The following is a 24,755-nucleotide window of genomic DNA, read 5'->3' as shown; positions in this document are numbered from 1 at the left end:
ATCAGAGAGTTGGGCTGTGACTGTTCAAATAAAAGAAGCCAAACTGTGGGTGTGTGGGCATTCAGGTTAAGCAGAATAAACAGGGGGTGCAGCTTAGAGATATCACGGAAAGTCCTGGGAGCTTCTGAGAAGAAGGAGGAGTTTTCTGTCATTAAGATTATATAAATGTGTTTATTGGCCAAGATTTCTGGGTGGATCTCCAGCACATGGGTGGGGCCACTCTGCTTTTCTTTATTACCGATCAGAGTTGAAGTCTTCCCTGGGTTGCAAGTCTGTCTGTCCACGATGTACCTTTGTGCTCTGGTTCTGGTGTCTCTATCAGCCTGCATGGCATTGGGTGAGTTCTTTTAAATACAAGCCAAAATACCTGCTCCAGACAGAGGCAGAGAGAGATATGTATATAACAAAGGTAGGATAGAGTCTGCAGGGTTTTGATTCTCTTGACCTGGGCTTGCTTGTGGGGGTGACCCAGACCAGGGTTGCCCTGGGCCTGGATGCACTGGGATAGAAAAGGATAAATAACTCTGAGACCCAGGAGCATACGATGGTGAAGAAAGGCAAGGAGTCAACCCTGTGCCTCACAAAGAGAGGCAAAGATAGCTGTTTTCCTACTTTACTGGACTGTAGGGTAGATTAGAAAGACTTTTGTTGTTGTTTCTAAAGTGTGTAGCATGGTGGTTGTTGGGAGAAAGTGTAAGAAACACGTGGATAAATAAGGATAGATTTCAAATGGAGTGGATTAAAAGAAAAGATAGGGTCAGGTCAACACATCAAGATCCAATGACCGTGGGAAAGGCATTTGTTATTAGGTGTTCTGAAGGGAAGGGACTCAGAACTGGGTGAGGAGCAAAGGGGAAGAACCAGGATCGGTGAGGAAAGTCTTGGCAAGTTGCTCTGTAGGATCTCCTCTGAAGGAGGAGGTGAAGCAGCAGACACAGAGATAAGATCTGTTTGAATTGCAAGGGAAAGTAGGGAGCACTGCCTGAATTGATTGTGTGGTGTAAGGTTCTAAGGGATGAGGACAGAGGATGTGGTTCATGCTATGAGGTCTGGTTAAGGGAAGTGGCAAGGAACCCTGACTGGACTGGATAGATCCTAAGAGTGACAGACAGTTCCTGCAGAGTAATGGGTCCTACAAGTGAAAGCGTCAGACACACAGATTACATTCACAGTTAGTATATAGTATAGCATTGAGTCTCAACATATAGTCGCTCTATTTTATTGGCTGAGACATTGAGACTCGCAAAAACATATACTCTCCTCATAGTTGTCTTGAAATTCATGCTCTGGTTTACCTCTGGCTCATGGATCCAGAATAAGTGCTCAGTCATCAGGGACCTGACAGCCTCATGTTTTCTGAGGTTTATATTTCGCATGGACGTAAGATACTGAGAACGGCCTAGAACTGTGCTAACAGTAAGACAGGGATATGGAGATGAATGCTTCTGCACCTGCTGGTCACCCAGGCAACGCCACTCCAGTTCCATCCTTTGGAGGTTCATATTTCCAAATACTGTTAAGCGGGCCTATTAACAGTACCTAGCAAGACTTTAGGGAGTAGTAAAGGAACGGAAATGTAAATTTGGCATATAGAAGGTAACTGTCAACTGCTGGTAACATTCTTGTCACCCCTCCTCATTATACCCAAACACACTTTACTTTGACTGATATGAGGGAAGGTTCATCACTGAACTAATGTCCCTCTATCCCTAAGTGATTTGTAACCTGACATTTAACAATTTTGCCAATCCTTCTTCTTTTACTGCCCTGGCTTTCACAGCACGTGTCCTCCTGACACTGCCCTTGTGACTGCTCTCACTCTAAGCCGATTCGTGCCTGTTTTTCATCCTTGGATCTCTTTCCTCACTGACACCTCCTCTCCCTACTGTAGAGTCATTTGCACCCATGCTGTGACTCTGGCCGCCGCAAGTGCCACTCCACCTGCCCCTTCTTCACCTTCTTCTGGTACCGAGAGGACCAAACCCAAAGACATTTTCCTTTCTGTTTTGCTTCTTTTTGTCTTACTATTTATCCCAAGCTAGTCTAAACTTGAGGTGATCCCCAGAGCTCAGTCTCAGTCACAAGTGCATCCCATCACACCTGGCTAATGGCATCTTTACCAAGATATTTGCTTGGTAGATCACTGCCTTTATCTTATAAGGAGCCAGCATCGCTTGCTCACACTTTAGTATACTGGTTTTTTTTTTTCTTCTTTTCTTTAGCCCTACATCAGGGCAGGTAACAAGTCTTCATTTCTCATATATTTATTTATATTTCTTCAGACCAGTTTCCTCTTAATTATTAATGGGCCCTATTCTCAGGAAGAAAAATTCTTAAAGTTCATGAAAACAATCAACATGCAGTGTTGTCGTCTTAGATCTCCTCATGCCCAGGTTTTCCAGGAAGTCTGGCCCAAGTGACATGGGAATAATTTACACCAATGACAAAAGGAGAAAAATGTAGGGTTGACTTCTAATGACATTAGGCAAGACCCCAAGCCTATAACTTCATTTTCTCCAAAGGGTTTACAGTGTTAATTGCTCTTATCTCTATAAAGCTCAATATTAGATTTTGGACAAGTTACGTTCTTATATACTAAAGATCTTAAAGTAAAAACTTATGTCATTAGTTAAATGATATTAAGTCAAAACTTCATTAGTTAAATGCCATTAAGTCAAAACATCACTAGTTAAATGCCATTAACATCTCTACTCCAATCTTCATTTGTTTTTATTTACAGTAATTAGTAACAGAAACAATGAAAAGTAACCCAAATGTACCCACTATGATGTTGGTTATTGAAGCCATGTGTCATGGATGACTTTTTATAAGATACTTTCCCATGAAGACGCCCCAGCGCCACAAACTATTTTTCTATTTGATGGTGTGTGAAATTTTCTTTTGCATGCATATTTTAAGAATGTATACTTTTTACCTACACCATCTGTATACAATGGGGAACAACATGAAGGCAAGAGAACTCATTTCTTATGAATGATATTCTAACAACACAACTCGTCATCAAACGATGAAGCAAAGGGATTGTTGATGGTGGAGTGTGGGAATGTCCTTCTGCCTCTTGAAGAAAGATCAAGCTTGTCACTTCAGATCTGACAGCAGGTAGAAGGAAGACAGATGAGGAAACTTGGAGGACACGAGCAAAGATTGTCTGCTTTGCAAGAATGGAACCAATGGTTCAGACAGGGACTGATATCCGGTTTTCTTTACATTTAGATGACCCTACATAGAGTCACCAGGATATTTTAGAAGATCATTGTGATCTTGGGACCAAAACTGTCATTGCTGTATTCTACTCCTCGGCATGAAACCTATTGGTATTTCCTTCCCTGACTTTTACCTTCTTATCCAAGATTATCTTACCCTTCCTAGAGATTCTACAAGCAGTCATATGCCACCTTCCCCTCGTAGCCATGCCCTGTGCTATTCTGTCTTTCTTTAATTTATTTTTATTTTTTTATTGATTTTTATTGAGCTCTACATTTTTCTCTGATCCCCTCCCTGCCTCTCCACTTTCCCTCAAAACTCCCCCAAGGGTCCCATGCTCCTAATTTCAGGAGATCTTATCTCCTTATACTTCCCATGTAGATTAGATCTATATATGTTTCTCTTAGTGTCCTCATTGTTGTCTAAGTTCTCTGGGATTGTGATTCATAGGCTGGTTTCCTTTGCTTTATATTTAAAAACCACTTATGAATGAGTACATGTGATAATTGTCTTTCTGTGTCTGGGTTACCTCACTCAAAATAATATTTTCTAGCTCTATCCATTTTCCTGCAAAGTTCAAGATGTCGTTATTTTTTTCTGCTGTGTAGTACTCCATTATGTAAATGTACTACATTTTCCTTATCCATTCTTCAGTCAAGGGGCATTTAGGTTGTCACCAGGTTCTGGCTATGACAAACAATGTTGCTATAAACATAGTTGAGCACATGTCCTTGTGGCACGATTGAGCATCCTTTGGATATATACCCAAAAGTGGTATTGCTGGGTCTTGAGAAAGGTTGTTTCCTAATTTTCTGAGAAATCATCACACTGACATCAAAAGAGGCTGTACTAGCTCGCACTCCCACCAGCAATGCAGGAATGTTCCCTTTTTACCACAACCTCTTCAGCATAAGTTGTCATCAGTGTTTTTGATCTTGGCCATTCTTTCAGGTGTAAGATCGAATCTCAGAGTTGTTTTGATTTCCATTTCTCTGATGACTAAGGATGTCAAACATTTCCTGAAGTGTCTTTCAGCCATTTTAGATTCCTTTGTTGAGAGTTCTCTGTTTAGGTCTGTGCTCCATTTTTTTTTTTTATTGGATTATGTGTTCCTTTGGTGACCAATTTCTTGAGTTCTTTGTATATTTTGGAGATCAGACCTCTGTCTCATGTGGGGTTAGTGAAGCTCTTTTCCCGTTCTATAGGCTGTCATTTTGTCTTGTTGACCGTGTCCTTTGCTTTACAGAGGCTTTTCAGTTTCAGGAGGTCCAATTTATTAATTGTTTCTCTCAGTGTCTGTGCTGCTGGGGTTCTATTTAGGAAGTGGTTCCCTGTGCCAGTGTTTTCAAGTGTACTTCCCACTTTCTCTTCTATAAGGTTCAGTGTGGTTGGGTTTATGTTGAGGTCTTTGATCCATTTGAACTTGAGTTTTGTGCATGGTGATAGATATGGATCTATTTTCATTCTTCTGCGTATTGATATCCAGTTATGCCAGCACCATTTGTTAAATATGCTTTCTTTTTTCCATTTGACATTTTTTTTTTTTTGCCTTTCATCTTTCTGACCTCAAGTGCCAGTTCCAGTGTGATGACACAAATCAGAAGGCCTCCTCCTTTCTTCTAACTCCTGATTCTCCTCTCAGGATGCACTTCCTTCATCTCAGCATTTGCCTGGCCATTCTGAGATAAGGAATAACTTCTTGTTTGTTTCCTCATCCAACATGTGTTTCTGCCTAGGTTCTTACTGGTTCAGAGTTGCCAGAGGCTTCTAAGAGGCAAGCCAAGGTTTTGTTTATTTTAGCCTATTCTGTTTTTGCAGCGACCTTTTGATGGATACTTTTATAGTTCCAATTTCAGCTTACTTTTTCATTTAGTGCTCTGACATAAGGGCAATTTTCTTCTTAGTCTTTTTATGCAGAAGCAAATGAGACCTATGATAGTTCAAGTGACTCATTCAACGACACACCATCAAACTGTCCCAATCCACCTAGAACCCAGGTCTGACATTTTCCTTCTGTGAATTTATGTGTCCTCTCTTTGTCCACCAGGACACCCATCCTCACCACCTGTGGTGAACACCAGGAATGGTAAAGTCCTGGGGAAGTATGTCAGCTTAGAAGGATTCGCACAGCCTGTGGCCGTCTTCCTTGGCGTCCCCTTTGCCAAGCCTCCTCTTGGATCCCTGAGGTTTGCTCCACCACAGCCTGCAGAACCCTGGAGCTTCGTGAAGAATGCCACCTCCTACCCTCCTATGTAAGCCGCTGGAGTGATTTGGGGCCTCTTTCACTTAGGAAATATGTGTCTCAGTGATGCATGAAGGAATCCAAACAATTATCTCATCTACTATACATTGCTTTGGAATCTTTCAGGAATACTATAGAATGAATCATTTCAGAACTATAATAGCTTTCTGTAGTCCTGTGTTCAGCAAACATGCCTCGAGCACCTGTTGTGAGCCAGGTATTCTCTCGTTTGAAGATCCGTTAATGAATCAAACTCAAAGTCCTATAATGACTAAACTGTGTTTCAGTACGAGGGAGAGACAAGAGAAAGCACAGGAGTTAACAAATACATAATGCAACATGTTAGAATATGATAGGTAAGAAAACGAGACATTCCAGTGTTATCTATTCCAATGCTCTCTCTTCTTTGCCAAGAACTGATGGGGAAATGGAGTAGGGAATGCCTGTCCCAGACATGTCTAGCTCTCCACTAACAACCAGTTAACAACCACTAACAATGATTTGTGTGCCCCAATTAGCCTGGTCAGATGGTAAAAATTCAGCAGTTCTATATGGCCTTGTAGCCACCCCCAGAGAACCCAAGACACTCACAAACATCAGTTAAGATGTTATTTCTCTGCTAGGTAAGGACTATCTGAGGATAGCCAAGATTCCACCTCTGGCTGCCTTCTTTCCTTTTATGAAATCATATCTGTTGTTTTTATGTTCTGATACCAAATATAGTTTATGAGTACAGCAGACAAGTCAGGAAACATACAGAAACAAATGTAAGAAAACAAAAACCACATGCAATGTTTCTATTCACAGAACTGTTTTTTTTATTTTTTTAAATATTTATTTATTTATTTATTTATTATGTATATAATATTCTGCTTACATGTATGCCTGCAGGCCAGAAGGGGGCACCAGACCTCATTACAGATGGTTGTGAGCCACCATGTGGTTGCTGGGAATTGAACTCAGGACCTTTGGAAGAGCAGGCAATGCTCTTAACCACTGAGCCCCTATTCACAGAACTGTTATCATAGCATTAATGTCACGTATTTACCTGTTGTCTGTTTCCAGAAAATGGGTCATACATTTGGATAGCATAGGGAGCTGCCTGGCTTACTCGGTCTGTCAATACCCCTCTGACACTAAGTATCACAGTCTGACAGTTAATAACAACCCAACATCCAACACTGAACTGAAACGTATCTACTCAGTCTCTAATATGGTGTCATTAGATTGTCTTTGGTATTCTCAGCGGTATATATAACACTATGATCTTATGGCTAATAACTGCACATATTAATAACTGTTTTAGGGTCAGTGCTAAGAAATAACATTTCTGAGGAAAGAGTAAGAGTCTTTTGTTAAGTTTCCCTCCAGGAATATCCAAGTATGTCGACTTCTTCCTTAGACACACGAGAAGATTCATTCACAGACACCTGCCAGTGCTTGGGCTTATTAAAAGAATAATCTATGGCCACTAGAAAGATGGCTCAACAATTAAGAGCAGTGGCTGAGCTTACAAAGGACTGGAGTTAATGTCCCATCACCAACACTGGGTGGCTCACAGCTGCCTGTAAATCCATCTCTAGGCTATCCAATGCAACCTTCTGATCTCCATGGGCACCCTCACACTGTGCGTATACCCTCATTTACACACACACATATGTATAAATAAAAAATGAATAATTTTTGAATCTTGGGTAAATAAACAAATAATATAATAACTGGAACCACAATAAATATACTTTAGTGTTGTAGAATTTATCTGAATACTAGTAAAGTTGAATTTTCCTCATTTTGATCATTTGATTTATTGCTTTTGTGAGTACTATACCCCTTACTTTTGTTGATATAAGAAAGCCTCCAGAGAATAGGCATCTAGACATGCCTTTCCTGGCTTCCTGTTAGCCACTCAGCAACTTGGTCATCCTGGCACTGGGAGCCTTCACTGTTTCTTGTACATACTGAGGCCAGGTGACTTCCACCTGTGTTACATAAGTTTGGATAATGTTACTTACAATTTACTTGGATTAAAAGCACTTCAGAGCCTGAATCATCCTAGCTGTGTGATCTTGGACAGACTCTCAAACTTTCCTGTCTTGGTTTTCTCATCTATAACCTGAGAGTAAACATAGAATCCAAGTATAGGGATGATTTGCCCCATGAGTTTGTACATTAGGAGAATTTATATCAGTACCAGACACAATTGCTAGCATTTCATCTTTGAAATCTGTTATCAGAGAATGCAATAGTGATTGCTGGAATAAGAAGACGATAAAAGACCAGATATGCAACCCCCTTAAGCACTCACCTCACATGGACCTGGGAGGTTGGGACTCAGAGCAAAGCTTGAATTCACTCAGGACCATCCAGTCATCAGTGGCTGAAGCAGGACTAGAAGGCAGTTCTTGTGAGGTCATCACACAAAGTTATCACTCCTGACCTGCAACAGGCTGCCATCGGAGGGAACCCTTTGCATTAATAGGAGTCTCCCAAGAAGTAGAATATAGAGGACCACAGATATCCTACAGCCCACTATCTAAAGCACATAGGAGGGCAGAGCCATGTACTGGTAGTGTGGGGACGTCATCTCCCAGAACAGGGCATTATATGAGCATTTCTGTTCTTGGTCCAGAGCATCCCAAGGCTCTGGAAGGGGGAGGCAATGAGTTTATCTTCATCTTCAGGGATGGGAAACTCTAAGAACCCCAGGGTTCCCACTACTATTCTTAGATACCCTCTTACCAATCACACCCAAGTCTGGTCTAGTGAAAATAGCTCCACCCACAGTGCCAACCCTTCAAGTGCAGTGCCCACCCCAAGGTGGTGTTTTCAGCTTTGTTCTAGAGGAACATCTGCTATTTTCTCTCTCCTCCTAGGTGTTCCCAAGATGTGGTCAGAGGGAAGATAGTCAATGACCTCCTAACGAACCGCAAGGAGAAAATTGATCTCGAGTTTTCTGAAGACTGTCTCTACCTGAATATTTACACTCCTGCCAACTTGATGAAGAAGAACAGGGACAGGCTGCCGGTAAGTGTACAGCCCACTGACTCAGACCCATGAGCTCCAGCATCCGGATCTCTGGGCCACTAGAAGACAACAACAGCAGCTGGACACAGGTACATGGTCAGACTGATTCAAGGGACTCCTCACTTATTTCACCGTTGCCCAAAGACATCAGACTTGCTGCCCACCTGGAATTACAACCTGATTTTTACATGTTCTCTTGTGCTACTAACAGGAAGAAGACCACTTTCAGTTATTAGATTAGAATCTGATCCCAGAGCAGCTGAGACACAATTTACAATGATGTTAGTGCCAGAAAGAGAAAAATGAATAGCCCAAGCCTTTCTACACAGGTAGAGAAACTGAGGCTTGGGTAGGGAAGAGGGCACACAGCAGGGGTCACAGGACAAGGGCTTGGGTCCTCCGCCTTCACACCTGTGCTTCTAGGCAGGGGCTGGCAAGGGAGCTGTGTGCTGCCTTTTCCCCCACATTGCCTGTGACAGCTTCTAGGTGGAAACTCTCAAGCAAGGCCCGTGATTGCAGTAGGGAGGGAGGACTCTGGGCAATCTCATTAGCACTCTTCTTGTCTGTTGCCAACTTTCTGTGATTTTATGATTTCTCCCTCCCCTCCCTAGTTGCCTTTGGCAGGTGCCGATGGCCTGCCTAGTGAGTCGGCATGTCTTATAGAAACATAAAGAGGCAGAGATAGGGCAGGCTGCCAGTTGTAGGCCAGAGTTCTGGGGAGGACTACTGTAAAAGAGATGATTCTTGAAGTGGAATAAGACAGGGTGTGAGAACTCACCCGGTCTCCCAGAATCCTCTAGGATAGAACTCAGAGTGAAGGAGGAGGCTGTAATCTTGAGAATAGTGTTTGGTTCTCAACATGTGTAGTTTGCATGAGGAGGTGAGAATAAGTTTCACTCTGGTTCATTGATTCGCCTCTATTGTGGACTCAGTGTATCTACATAGTCAGTCTCTGACTCATAGGAAATAGGAACACAGACCATTATGGAGAGCCTTGTCCTGTGGTCTGCACATACATACACATCATAATGTCTTGAGCATGTCATTGCCCACCAGTCCTTGACCTCAGGTTTTACTCAAGATGAGTTTGACTCAGTCCTTCCTTGGATATAATTAGGTTCTATAGGAGGAGAAATAGGACCTTTGGGAGCCTGGGGGTAGGAGGTAGGTCCCCACTCCAGCAATGAACACAAGACCTTGACCACAGGGTCTGGGTTTGAATCCTGGGTCTCCATTTCACTTGCTGAAAGACCACGCCATCCATGTCTTACCTTCTTAGTTTCTCCTCTTCACATAAGAGTTATCCCTGTGGCCACTCAATGGTGACTGCCTAGGCAGTCCTGGTTCAGTAGGTAGGACAGCAGCAGCAATGTACCAGAGGGAAGGGATTATGGTCTTACTCTGTTAATGCCATAGAATTTCAGGAGCTCCAACTCAGTCCAGCTGCATGTTACTGGATTGTGACCTTGAGCCATGGCAGGAGATGGGAACTCAGTGTGAAGTCGTTGGGACCAGACAGCTGTCAGGTCCCATCTCCAGCTTTTATTAGGGGGTAGTCTCTTGTGCTTACCTATATTCCTATCTGTCAGAGTGAACTGTGTAAGTATCTACATTGTAGATCATCATTTAAAATTACTCAGAACACTCTCACTGAATATTTTGTATTATTTTTATTAGTAATTGATAAGGAAAAAAAAGCAGCTCTGCCGGCGCAGGAAATCCAATTAGGTCAAATCAAACCAAATCTAAATGCCCATTGTTTTATTAAGTCAGATGCTCTCGGGTGGCCGAGCGCACAGCAGGGAGACAGGACAGCACGGAGCCCATGCAAACTCCAAACCACGTGTTTCTCCTCTGGGAGCTCACTTAAATACCCTGTGGGAGTGGCATGCTGGGATTTGGAGTCCAGACCAAAGCAACTCCCAGGTCAGGGAGTCTGGGATAGATGCCAGGGGCTGGGGACTATGCTCCTAACTTAACAGCAATGTTATATAAATATATAACATATATAATGTTGTACAACATTATAAACTTTGTCCTCTCTCTGTTCTATCACACATGAGCCTTTTAAATCCAGAAACTGTGAATTAGAGGCTATCGTGTCCTCCCTCCGCCTCAAGTCTTCTCACAGTCTTTGATGTGTTCTAGGCACTCAGGTACTTAAATGACTAAAGACATCATAGAGGATGTGTATGTGAACTGGGCTTTGCAAGGTGGGGTAGAACTTGAGTGTGCAGAGATGACCGAGAAAGGGAACATTGGGAAGGGGTACCATTGAGGTTGTGTGTGGATCTTGAGACAGTCCTTACATATGTTGGTATTATCAGAGCTGAAAGTAAAATTTGAATACTGCCCCTTGCTCATTTTTAGGCATCAGGATGGTGCAGTGGCCGAGAGCATGTGACATCCCTGGCTCCCTCTGTTTCCCGTGATAGGGCTTCTTACTTTGGGAAGACCTGGATACACGCTGTAAAGGGCGGGCCGGTGAAGGAAAGTCGAGGATGGTGACTGTGGTGGCCTCCTGGGCACAGCCACACGAGATGAGGACAGAGACACCTTTTGCAACCAGCTGCCACTCCTTCGATTTGAGTGGTGGTTTCCCAGAGCCAGGGTCTGGCCAAGAAAACTAAGCCAGAAAATGCATGAGCTCCTCCCCAGTTCTACTTTCTATGACCAGAATGGTTCTTTTCTTGTTGTCCAGGTGATGGTGTGGATCCACGGAGGCGGACTGGTAGTGGGTGGAGCATCCACCTATGATGGACTGGCCCTCTCTGCCCATGAAAACGTGGTGGTGGTGGCCATTCAGTACCGCCTGGGCATCTGGGGATTCTTCAGGTAGGGTTTCGGACTTCTTTTTCTGACTTCTTAGACCTGCCTTGGTCTTTAAAAAAAAAAAAAAGCAACATCCCTGAAAGTGATTGATGATAAAGAAGACAGAAGTATTAGGCTCAGAATCTGGGTGGCCCAGAGCCAGCAAACAGACTGGGCTATTTCAGCAGAGTCAGGCGAAGAATGGCTCTACTTTACAATGCGTTAGTGGAGGAAATGAACTTAAATTTGTAGGATAAAAGGGCAAAGCACATGGGAAGACAATAAGCTGGGGAGAAGAGAGGGCCGGGTTACTGTCTTGGTTTTCTTTTCATTGCTGTGATAAAAACATCATAGCCAAAAGCAACTTAGGAAAGGAAGGGTTTATTTGGCTTTTACATCCCAATCACAGCTGATCCCTGAGGGGAGTTAGAACAGGGATTTGAGAAAAGAACTGAAACAGAGACCATGGAGGGATGTTTCTTAGGCCTCATGATTTTACCTTGGCCTCTTTCCTTGTGACTGTCTTTTCCTAGTGGCATGATATATACCCTTTGAATCTATTGGCTTATGTTCTGCAGTGCAAAATGAATGTAGTCAGATTTTGTATTTTTATGTCCCTAAGGGCAGTGGGATGGATGATGGATACTCAGTACACCATCTCTAAAAGAAACAGCGAGAGTCCCATAAAGATCAGTGTAAGGATGGGAGGCAGGGAAAGTTCTCTACGTCAGGCATTAAAGCATAGCCGAATTCTGGAAGGTTCCCTGAGGACCCCTAGTCTATCCAATATTGTTGGTTGTTTTACTCTTTTGGATTGGAGGGGGTGACACCCAGCTCCCAAATAAATCACACACGGAGTCTTATTCTTAGTTTTGAATGCTCAGCCTTGGTTTGGCTTGTTTCTTGCCAGATTTTCTTAAATTATCCTATCTTTGGCCTCTAGGCTTTTATCTTTCTCTGTTCCTATATACCTTTTCTTTTCTTTTGCTCAGTGTCTGGGTGTGTAGCTGGGTGGCTGGGTGGCTGGCCTCTGAAGTCTTCCTCCTTCCTTTCTCGTTCCCAGATCCCTATTCTCCCAGATTTCTGTTCATATTTATCCTCTCTGCCTGCCAGCCCTGCCTATTTCTCTCTCGTGCCTCACTATCAGCCATTCAGTTCTTTATTAGACCACCAGGTGTTTTAGACAGGCACAGCAACACAGCTTCACAAAGTTAAGCAAATGCAACATAAGCAAAAGTAACACATCTTAAAATAATATTCTCCAACAATACAAGGACCTGGGATGGGAGCCTTGCTATTCTATTTATGTCCTCCTTTATTTTCTTTGTAGCACAGGGGATGAACACAGCCGGGGAAACTGGGGCCACTTGGATCAGGTGGCTGCACTGAGGTGGATCCACAACAATATTGCCAGTTTTGGAGGGGACCCGGGTTCTGTGACCATCTTTGGAATGTCATCAGGAAGTGAAAGTGTCTCTGTTCTTGTAAGTGTCCCTGTCAATCCAAGCTTAGTTTTGGTGAATTTGCTATGGGAGCTCTTGGAGATCAGGCATCTCCAAGGACCAAAGCATCTTTCCTTTCAATACAGAATTTCAGGAATCTACTTGTTGCAGAACACTAGATGAGGAGGAGTTAAGGAAAAACTAAGTCTTTGTCATCTAAAAAGTTTACTGTCCAACTTTGTTTTCCAGAACCATAAGCTGGTCCAGTTACAGTCTTGGACAGCCATAATCTTAGTCTTCTCACTTGGTTGATTTTCCACTTTGTTCATTATTTAGCATCAAGACTCACCACTTCTCATAGATCATCTATGATCTATCTGTATCTATTGGTTATCTAAAAACCAATGTATGTATCTATCTGTATAATCTATCTACAACATCCATATATGCATCTACATCTGTCTGGTGATCTATGCACCTGTCCATACTCTATCAGTCCATCACTCATCATATCTTTATCATCTCTCTATCCATTCTCTGACTCATATAGTCTAATTATATTCTTTTTTTACAGTGACACTTTCCTTAATAATGTAATGTCATATAAATATCTTCCCAAACATTATACATTCTTACATAACATTTTGATTCATAATTTCATACTATTTCACATCAAAATTGAGGAACTGCTTATTTACCTAATATTGTAATATATGGGTGTTGAAGTATTTCAAATGTTTCTATTATAATAATACAATATTAATTAAATGTTCTCTGTACCTCTGATCATTTCACACTTCCCTGCCCCTCTCTCTTTCACTTTCCTATTCATTGTTCCAAATAAGCTATATCCTCAGTCCTTTTTATTATGACACTTTTTTAGGGTAAGTTCTGAGTAATAAATATTCTATTGCAGAATTTGCAGCTAGGAATGGCCAAAACTATCTTTTAGATAGTTTTGATCATTGTGATGGCACTTGTACACTTTCTGTTTTGTTTCTAAGTGGATACTCCAGTTCCAATACACCGAGGTTGTGTGGGGGATCTCTAATCTGAGGTTGCAGAAGCAGACCAGGATAGATGAGGTTCCCTCCTTTCCACAGAGCACGCAGTCCCTCGATGAGTGGGTAGGGAAGGGAGGGGGTAGAAGAAGGAGACTTAAATGGCAGTAAGTAAGGAACTAGAAGCCATGAATCTGAGAGTTCATCAAGGGATGGGTATGTGAAAGAGGCTGGAGGGAGGAAGGAGAAGGAGGAAATTTATGTAACTATTATCTCAAAAATGATTATAGAAAAGATAAGCTGGCTCTCTTGGGTATATAAAGTCTTTCCTCCTCTCCTCTTTCTCCACAGGTGCTGTCTCCTCTGGCCAAGAACCTCTTCCACAGAGCCATTTCTGAGAGCAGTGTGGTCTTCACTTCTGGCTTATTTATGAAGGATGTCTCTTCACTGACTAAAGTGAGCTCCACACTGGACAGCTCTTGTCTCGTTTCTCCCAATTTCCTGACTCTGGGCAGGGTTGTCTTTGTGCTTATGAGATTCCACCCAAGGGATTCCTGAAGTATGAGTGGTTGAACAGGAGGTGCTTTTAGAGCCTCATCAAAGCCACATTCAGCTGGTGCCTTGCCAATCTCTCTCTGAATCGTGTTACTCAGATGGCCTGCAGTTCTGCACCGGTTGCATGTTGAGCCAGGGTGCATGTCACCTGTGTTAGTTCCTGTTCACTGGGTGCCGGAAGCTGAAGTCAAATGACCACTAAGTGAGGGAATGGGTCTGAACTAAACAGTGGAATCATGGGTCCTGGCTCTTCAACTGTCTGTTCATGGTTTCTTTGAGATATTTTGTTCATTTTGAAAATAAGGAACCAGAAGCAGATATGTGACACATTGATATCTGCTGTCACAATAATAATTAAAACAGAAAAAGCAATTCATGGGCCCCAGAAACCACACCAGCTGCTCTAGAGTGCTTTCAAGAACACTTCGCTGTCTTTAGAGATTGGACTTAGGATAGAACCCACTGTCTACACAAATGCTGGATACTGATGTTGCTCTTGACCTCTGCGGTTACCTGAAATATTTTACAGAAAGTTGCTGTTACTGCTGGGTGCAAAACCACCACATCTGCTATCATTGTGCACTGCCTGCGCCAGAAGACGGAGGATGAACTCTTGGAGGTCACGCTGAAAATGGTGCGTGTATAGTGAACATTCTTTGCAGGCTTCAACCCAGGCTTCATCCAGTCTCCTCCCATCTGACTCTAAAGTGCCAGATACAGGAGATTTTGTTAATTTTTAATTATGTGTTGATTTTTACCTATTGGGAGCAATACCAGTCAATGATGCCAACTGCAAATTTTGTGCTTTCTTTTTTAAAATAATTTTTTAGCTTTTGAAATTAAAATATAATTACATCATTTCTCCCTTTCCTTTCGTTCCACATGTCCTTCCTCTTGCTTTCTCTCAAATTCTTGACCTCTCTTTCTTTAGTTGTTGATGTGTGTGTATGCATGTGCACACATGCTGAAAATGAGTGTCAGTGAGCTTCTAGGAGTCAGAGTTTTCTGTTGTAAGAGCACACTATTCTTTGAAGCTTTGAACAGGAAAATAGATGGATTGGAATAGAATCCTTAAGTAATCAATGTCTTAGTATGTGCCTGGATCTGGGTGCTCTGAAGGTATTACTGAGAATCTATACCTAAGCTTTATCTTCTGTGACTTCCCTCTGAAGCATGCGTGTTTCCTGGGAAAAATAAAAGTTATCAGCATGCTACACTTACACCCTATCTGCTTAGAAACTTTCCAGCACCAACTTTGCTGAACTGAAACTGTTATGTACTCATTTTGAAGAATTACCTCTGTTCAAGAATATGGTGACCCTCTGATACCCAGACGTCTGTAGGGGAGTGGGAAGGAAGACCCATCCCATCCTGCTCGTTCATAACCCTAGCTCAGCCTCCCCTTGATGCTGCCACATCCTCCCCACTTTTTTCTACTGAAATCGGGGTGTTGCTGACAAGAAGGAAATGGGGGGAATGGTTGCAAGAGAATGCAGGAATAGGCATGTAAATGTTCTCCCCAGAGTTCCAATGACCCTGATTCTGGGTCCTAGGACCTGTTGACTCTCTGTTGTTGCTCCTCCCTCACCATGCTCCACCCTGTGCCTTGCAGAAAGGAACCCATTCAGGGTTCTCTTACATCAGCCAAGGAGGAACTAGAAGCATAGACTAAATGATCAGATTTTATATCAGGAAAGCTGACCACCATAATGTGCCTTTATTTCCACAGAACTTCTTGAAGCTTGATTTACAAGAAGATACCAAAGAGGTAAGGAAGTTTTAAAGCTTGCTCCCTTAACAGCATTAGTCTTCAATTAACTACAGTTGGTAGAATTGCCCTTGGTGGTATCATACTGATTTCTTGTGTGTGCTGTTGAGGTCAAGAGCAGCAAAGTCACTGGATCGTTGGTACAGCCACAACAGCATGGCTGGCCCTGCTCCCCTGACTGCCAGTTCAGTGCTCCAAATCATTACTTTATTTTTTAAATTGATTTTTATTGAGCTCTACATTTTTCTCTGCACCCCTCCCTGCCGCTCCCCTCCCCTTCAACCCTCCCCCATGGTCCCCATGCTCCTAATTTACTCAGGAGATCCTGTTTTTTTCTACTTCCCATGTAGATTAGATCTATGTATGTCTCTCTTAGTGTCCTCATTGTTGTCTAAGTTCTCTGGGATTGTGATTTGTAGGATGGTTTTCTTTGCCTTATGTTTAAAAACCACTTATGAGTGAGTACATGTGATAGTTGTCTTTCTGTGTCTGCGTTACTGCAAACATTATTTTTTTTTTACAAATTTTGATTCCAAAATTAGTAGAGGATACAGTTATTATTTTAACTTTTGTTGTCATTGTTAGCAATGAAGGCAAAGAAAGAAGCTAGCCACAAAACGTTTGGCTCAGCAATTTCCTTAGAATATTTTATTCTTTGTATTTACCATGCTGTTATCACTCTGACTAACTCAAGATATTGGTCATCTAGCTGAAGGGGCTTCCAAATTCCTCCTGTTTCTCTCTTCTTGATATTGGTGTGAGAGAGTCAAATTGACAGTGTTTTTAGGATGTCTCAGGAACAGTTAGTAGTGTAAGGAATAGTGAAGACTAATTCTAGGGTAATATGCTACAGTTGAAATATATCATACATGACACATGTTTAATTTGAGTCAAGGAGCCCCTCTACCCCTTCTTTGCCACCATTATCCTGCTATAGATAGATGTCCCTACTCAGGCCTTTGTACCTCTAGACTCTAGCTCCCTTCTAAGGATCCTGAGTGTCTGTGGTCACTCTCCACAGTCATGGGGTCTATATTCCAGCTGCAGTCACGGGGTCTATGTTCCAGCTGCAGTCATGGGGTCTACGTTCCAGCTGCAGTCACGGGATCTAAGTTCCAGCTGCCCCGTTAGATAGGCAGAGCAGAAGATGCGGGTGATTTATTTTAGACACTGTTCTGCTCTTTCCCCAGCACTATCCCTTTACACCAACTGTGATTGATGGAGTGGTGCTGCCCAAGGCCCCAGAAGAGATCCTGGCTGAGAAGAATTTCAACACTGTCCCCTATATAGTGGGAATCAACAAGCAAGAGTTTGCCTGGCTCCTGCCAAACGTGAGCATTAACAAAACTGTTTGACAGGCGCCCCTCCCCCTACCGATTATCCATCCAACTGTGCACCCATAAGATCTTTGTTCAAGTCTTGTTTGGTGTCTAGGGCAACTGTCCCTGTTGTTATGAGCGGAGTCTTCTATGGTAACACTCTTGGGCCTCACCTGTCACCTGTCACCTGAGAAATGCTGGCCTGGGAACATGTGGTCATTGCTTTCCCCAGGCTTCTTGGGGCTGTAGAGACAGTGACTGTGCTGGTAAAATAACCAAATAAATCAAGAAAGCAGCTGAGAGTTCAGGAGCACCTGGCTTGGGCACAGAAAGACCCACTTGTACTTGGCCCCTAATGGGTCCTCTCAGTGCCTCGAGGACAGTGTTCAGAAAGGTGATCTGACTGATTTGTTTCTAATAGGTAAAAAGAGATTTTCTTCTTTAGAGATTGCAGAACTCGCCAACAGTGGTTAAAACAGGACAGGTTTTACCCAGTAATGGATAACAGGGAGGGAAGGGCTAAACATGACCTGGACTCAAATCCCTGACACCAAGACTGGAGACGTTTTCAGTAAGACGGAATATAATTGCCACTTTCTATAGTGACTTATGTAAGAAAGATGCCAGAAACCAGTCTTCCTATCAGTGGGTTGTCCCTAAAGAAAGTGTAATTTCTGCTTGAAAGCACTGGACTTTCTCAGGCAGACATAGCAGGGGCTCATAGTGCCTTAAGTTGCGGAAACCATGCAGGAAGCTGGGTTCTAAGAGATGAGGTCAGTATACGCTGAGAGTTTTGCAACCCTTACTGGGGAATTTCAGATGTAATCGCAGAACCCAGCTATAATGACTGTAATGGGGATGTAAGGACCCAGACTGTTGCTGTCACTGGGCTTTCTTCTACTTTAACCCTTGTCTAAATATTCTCTCATTGCCTAGGGAAACATAGTTCCCCTAACCTGATAAATAAGTTTATAAGTGTCTTTATTTCACTTCTTCAGTTTCTATAGACAAATCTCTTTGTTTTATTGATTTTTGTTAAACTCCGGGGAGACTCATACCTGTGGGGAGACAATGGTTTTATCCTGTAAAGATTTGTTTCTTGTCCTTGTTTAATAAAATGCTGATAGGCTAGTATCCAGGCAGGAAGTATAGGTGGGGCGACCAGGCAGGAAGTAGAGTAGAGGTAGGGCAATGAGAATGGGAGAACTCTGGGAAGAGGAAAAGTTCAGTCTTCAGTTGTCACCCAGACAGAGAGGAAGCAAGAAGAGAATCCCAAGCCACACGGCTGACACAGACAAGAATGATGGGCTCATGTAAGAGTTAGTTAATACGAAGCCTGAGCTAATAGACCTATTAGCTAATAGTTTATAGTTAATGTAGTAGGCCTCTGTGTATTTCTTCAGAACTGAATGACTTTGGGACCTGGTGGGACAGAAACCTCTGTCAACAAGTACCCAGGGATGAGGAGCTAGAACTGTAATCTCCCAGAGGGCAGGATAGTTTTCCTGGTTGTCTCTTCCTATTCATTCCTGAGAATTCACAAACACTTAACTATTTTTTAAACAGCTAATGGAATTTCCACCAACTGATGTAAAACTGGACAAGGAGATGGTCACATGGCTCCTGACAAAGGCTGCTTATTTCTTTGTAAGTATCTTACAGTCCACGGTAACTGGCTCAGGGACTGGCCCAAATTACCAACCATTTCCTTTTCTTTTTCTTCTCTCATGCATTACATCCTGACTGCAGTTTCCCCTCCCTCCACTCCTCCAAGCACCCCCCACCTTGTCCACTCCTCCTCCACTTCCCCTCAAAGAAAGATCAGGCCTCAGCCTTCACAGGGATAGCAAATAAACAAGGTTGCAATAAGACAAGGCACAAACCTTTATATAAAGGCCGAATGAGGCAACCCAGTAGGAGGAAAAGGGTCCAGAGCAGACCAAAGAGTCTGAGACAGCTCCACTCTCACTGTTAGGAGTCCCACAAGAACCTCAAGCTAAACAACCATAGTGTATATGCAGAGGACCTAGCTCAGACTGACACAGGTTCATCATTGTCACTTCAATCTTAGCAAAAAAAGGATTGAGACTCACGCAGACTCTGAATCCATGTTTTCCAACTTTATGATTTTGTCACCCCAGGAAGGATATATACAGAATACAGAAAACTCACAACCAATGAAATGTCCTCAACTGGCTGGAAAAGCCACACTGCTCAGCTGGAGGTGGTCACTTTGTTCATTCATTTCAGAACATACCGGAAGATGGGATTCCTGCTGCCATCGAGAAGTATTCACTGGACACAGATGACCCAGTCAGAAATAGAGACTTGTTCGCAGAGTTGATGGGGGATTTGATGTTTGGTGTACCATCTGTGATTGTGTCTCGTAGCCACAGAGGTGAGTCTAACAGGTGGAATGGGGGCAACACACTGACCAGATTTGGTCTCTAACCTCCTAACCTCTGAGGATAGGCAGATGTGGAAGCTCCTTTGTGGTGAGGCCTCAAAGTTTGGTGCAGAAAGAGTTCTCTTTGGTTCCTGGCAGTAGCAGGCTCTTCGGGCAGGTTGCAATTATGAGCAGTTGAGTTTTGAGTTGATCCCAGGAAACATCCCAGGTAGATGAAGAGCAACCCAGGAAGGAGATGGAGGCCAGTCAGTGATGCACAGCTAAGCACTTGCCCGCTGTGGGCAGTTGGCTCTGAGGAACTCTGAGAATAATCAGACGAGTGGTTTTAGGCTATTGCTTCTGAACAAGAGGAAAGGATATTTATCCACCACTGCTCATTTGTCATTGGAGTGTTTTGATCTGCTGCATATGGGAAGAACAGGTTACAGTGACCAGAGAAAGCTTTGAGGCAAAGGGCTCCTAGTGTTACCAGTACTGGGGTAGAAGTCAGGCTTCTTTGCCCAGACACGATGGCTGCTGTAAACATGGTGAGGAAAGAGAGACTTATTTTGGTCATGGATTCAGTATGTGCAGAGAAGACTCTTCTGTTCTGTCCCTGAGGTGAGATTCACCATTTTGGGGAGCCTAGTGGAGCAAACATGCTCACTTCACAACACACGAAGAGAAAAGTGCAGAAAGAGGTCAGGAAAGACATCTCCCTTAGTGACACGATTTATTTTTATTATGAGGAAACATTTGATTTTCATTTGTTGATTTCCTCTGCTGTAATTTTATTCTATTTACTTATTATTTATAAGTACTTTGGGAGTCTATGTTGACCCCAGACCTCTTACACATGACCTTTATTGTGTCAAAATATACTCCATCTCACACCAGGTGGTAGGGTGCAAGCCTTTAATCCCAGCACTCAGGGAGGTGGAGACAGGCTGATTTCTGTGAGTTCAAGGCCAGCCTGGTCTACAGAGTGAGTTCTAACATAGATAGAGCTACACAGAGAAACCCTGTCTCAAAAAACAAATATATATATATATATATATATATATATATATGTGTGTGTGTGTGTGTGTGTGTGTGTGTGTGTATGTGTGTGTGCATATATACATATATATGTATATATTCCATCTCTTTTATTTGGTCGACTTTTTAATCATGAAAGTTAAATTTTCTCAAACATTTTTCTGCATATAATGAGGAGCCTGTTTTTGTCCTCTACCTGTAACATGATGTAGCATAGTCCCCATGTGTGTTAAACTCACAAGTCTAAGTACTGTTTGACCATGCTAAATTATCTGTTCATTATGTCATTGAATTGATTTGCTGGTGTTGTGTTGAGTATTTTCCCATCTGTATTCATTAAGGAACTTGGTATAGTTTTCTTTCCTTGTGGTGCCTTGTCTTATTTTCATATCCGTGTGTTTCTGTCCTCGTGGGAAGAAAACTGGAAATGTTCCATTGACTTTTCTTGAAACTTGGTAAGAATTTGAGACACATGGTTCCCAGTTCTTTAAATATTAGTTGCGATCCTTCAGGGAAAGCATCACTTTTCTTGGATTAAAAACACGCATCACTAACTCAAGTTCATTCATTATTGATCTCCAGATTGTCTGTTTCTTCTTAGTTCAGTTTTGGTAAGATTTATTGAACTAACAGTTCATCTCCTTCTTCAAGGTGATCCAATCTGTGTTCATACAGTTGGTTGTAATAATCTCTCATGAGCTTTTGAATTCCTGTGGCAACTAGTGTAAGATTTTTCATTTTTATTCTCAAAACCTTTTAAGCCTTTATACTCTCACAAATCTCTCTGTCTCTGCCCATCCCCACCTTTCTCTTTGGCTATTTAACTCAGTTCCAAACCATTCTCGGTGAGAACTCTGTCACTGGACTGCATTCCCAGCCCTCACAGGTCATCTCTGTCTGACCTTCATTTGCTCCCTTCTCTAGCTTTAGGCTTGCTTTGTTTTTCTACTTTCTTCCCCCACTCCCCATACTTTATGTATTTTATGCCAGAAATCACATCATTCTGTAAGGACAGTTTATTTTAGTCATAGAATATTTATATTAGTTATAGCTGTTAGTGCTATTTTTGACTTTCAACTTTAGGACTTGGAATTCACTTGCCATGGCTCTAGAGTGTCCTAAACTCTATTTATATCTTTGACATTTGTGCTAACAGGTTCCATGTTATCTCTTTACTTCACCTTACAAAGCTCTGCTAATTTCTATAAGATGTGTCTACTCATAATCAGTTAATTAATCAATAAGTTTTTGTTTATTTCTATTCTTCTGAATGGCAGTTTTATACACTGTGTTATTCCTGAGGCATAAAAGACTTATATTCACTGTCTGTCTAATTTAAATTTTAATAATAATATCACAGAGATACTTGCATACCCATGTTCAGTACTACACTATCCACAATAGTGAAGAAGTAGAACTAACCTAGATCTTCACAAATGGATGAGCGGGGTAAATAAAATGTGGTATATACAAAGTGAAATTTTATGAAGAAAATGGTTACCATATTTGCAAGAAAAAGAATTGAATGAGAAATCATGTTTAAGTGAAATAAACTTGACTTAGGAAGATAAATATGATGAGAATCCCTCATATGGGGAGTTTAGATTTACGTTTGTATGTATATGCGCGTGGAGGAGATAAACTAGAAAGAAGCCAATGAGAATAGAGGAGATCCTCGGGGAGAGGAAAGAGGGCAATGCTATACATTGTTCTAAAGGTAGAATAGCAGGATGTGGTTACAAGGAAAGGCCCAAGCAAGTGGTAGGAATAGGTGTGAAGGGCAGTGGGGGAAAGAAACAAATAAAACAAAATATATGCGGAAATATTATAATGAAAACCACTACTTTGATGCTAATTAAAAACATTAATTAGGAACATAAATAGCACTTTCAGGCAAGTACTTGGATTTGCTTTGCACTCCTGGAAATGAGTGAGTAAAACACGGGGAAGTGTTCAACCCCAGTCTGACTAGAAGATGCTTCGTGGTTGTGAGTCTTCCTGGAAGGAGCCTGCACCTGAACATTACCATGAATTCCTATCTGTTTTTGGGGGGGGAGTGCATTTTGTTCATTAGTTTTTAAGTCCATGCATGCCTGACTCAAGTACCCCCTCCACTTCCCATTCATGACAGCCAAGCACGTCCAGGTGATGCAAGAGGTCTTCCGCTCTGCTGAAGAGCAGGGCTTCCTTCACACGATACCATCCAAGGACATGCCTGATAACATGAACTGTGCACAAATCCATGTCTCCCCAGATGCAGGAGCTACCACCTACATGTACGAATTTGAATATCACCCAAGCTTCTTACCAAAACCAAATACGGTGATGGGAGACCACGGAGATGAACTCTACTCCGTCTTCGGAGCTCCTATTTTAAGAGGTAATGGTGCTTCGCTCCCCGTGTGCTGGTGGTTAAGAGATCTGGGCTCCAGTTTTGCTTCCGTGACCTTGAGCACCTTTCTCCTCTCCTAAAATTTATTTCCCAACTCAGGGTAACAGGAATGAGCTAAACTGTCAGGTGCCGAGGCTTTCTCCCACTCCAGTACACCACAGGAAAGGCATCATGCTTTATATCAGGTTGTTGAGCACTAATATAACTAACAGAAATGTGTCTTCCAATTCCCCCATCTGAAGATAAGAATTCTGCTGCTTGGTTTCTCACTTAAAATGGCATATCAGAATGTGAGTTAAGAAGATGTCAAGCAGTTGCTGACCATGAGTCTGATGTCATGTGCATCTGTCTGTCTATATGCTTACCTATTATCTAAAATTTGTCTTTTACTTATATTATAGCAAATAATATAATATTTTTTAAACACTTTCATGAACATCTTTAACACCTTAATTCTCAGTAGTTCATGTGATTTATTCCATTTCGATGGCTGCTGATAACACCCTCTGGGCATCTCCCAATTAGGTATGTTTTAGGATGTTTTCTATTCTAATATCTTTTTCAAACTGTGAATATGGAAGTCTGAAGGGGACCTTGAGAAAAGACACACATACCAGAAATGCTTTCATACAAGGCATCACTGAACTGCAGCATCTGCAGCCAGAGTAGGGGAGAACTGGACGGTGAGTAGGGAAAACAAAGCCAGCTAGGGATGAAGAGCATGACCACTGCTGAGTCCTGGATCATTCATTCCCAAACTGGAAGTGCACACCAGCTAACTATGGCCTTCCTGCAATGAATAATTGGACTCAGCAATAGTTGAGTTAGAACCCATGTTCTGCGTTTATAACAAGCTATTACTGGGTCATGAACGGCATATTGAGTTATAATATTATATATATATAATAAGTAATATAATATTATATATAAATAATCATATTTCCCACAGGTAATGCCTCAGAAGAGGAGACCAACCTCAGCAAGATGGTGATGAAATTCTGGGCCAACTTTGCTCGGAATGGGTGAGAACAGTTCATAGACATTGCCAAGACACTGGGCAGGATGGGACTGTTGGGAAGTGGTGGGTTTTAAGGTATAGGCCATCAATTCTCACCCTGCAGTCACAGTGCTCTGACAATGGTGCACTCCAGTTTCTTGTTGTGCACAAGCCTTTGGCAGAGATAAACCAGGAATCCCTAGAAACATCATAGGAATGTGGGCCCACACAGTAACTTTAAGAAATTCTGTTCCCAGGAACCCCAATGGGAAGGGGCTGCCATATTGGCCAGAGTATGACCAGAAGGAAGGGTACCTGCACATTGGAGCCACCACCCAGCAAGCCCAGAGACTGAAAGATAAGGAGGTGACTTTCTGGACTGAGCTCAGGGCCAAGAAGTCGCCACAGACAGACAGTACACACTGAGCTGTGAGTAGAAACTCTTCCAGCCTCAGGAGCCCAGAAAAGTTGAGATGAAGCTACTCCTTAGAAGATGCTTCACGGCCAAAGATGAATCTTTGAGAAGATTGGAGAATTTTGTTATGGGGATGGGCA

At 42.4% G+C, this 24,755-nt stretch overlaps 1 protein-coding gene across 1 annotated transcript; it reads left to right on the top strand.

The window, feature by feature from the left end:
- The first annotated feature begins 220 nt into the window (after positions 1 to 220).
- On the top strand, positions 221 to 24,755 carry LOC126502581 (carboxylesterase 1E-like). The gene is made up of 14 exons (XM_050143724.1): positions 221 to 337; positions 5,273 to 5,477; positions 8,341 to 8,491; positions 11,193 to 11,326; positions 12,633 to 12,786; positions 14,097 to 14,201; positions 14,830 to 14,934; positions 16,030 to 16,068; positions 17,259 to 17,399; positions 18,954 to 19,034; positions 19,638 to 19,785; positions 23,066 to 23,191; positions 24,153 to 24,225; positions 24,458 to 24,755. The coding sequence occupies exons 1-14, from the start codon at positions 286 to 288 to the stop codon at positions 24,624 to 24,626; spliced, it is 1,683 nt and encodes a 560-aa protein (XP_049999681.1). The 5' UTR covers positions 221 to 285; the 3' UTR covers positions 24,627 to 24,755.

This window comes from Alexandromys fortis, unplaced genomic scaffold, assembly GCF_014885135.2.
Source record: "Alexandromys fortis isolate MF-2015 unplaced genomic scaffold, M_Fortis_MF-2015_v1.1 scaffold_1, whole genome shotgun sequence".
Lineage (NCBI taxonomy): Eukaryota > Metazoa > Chordata > Mammalia > Rodentia > Cricetidae > Alexandromys > Alexandromys fortis.
This window is presented reverse-complemented; position numbering and strand designations above follow the sequence as displayed.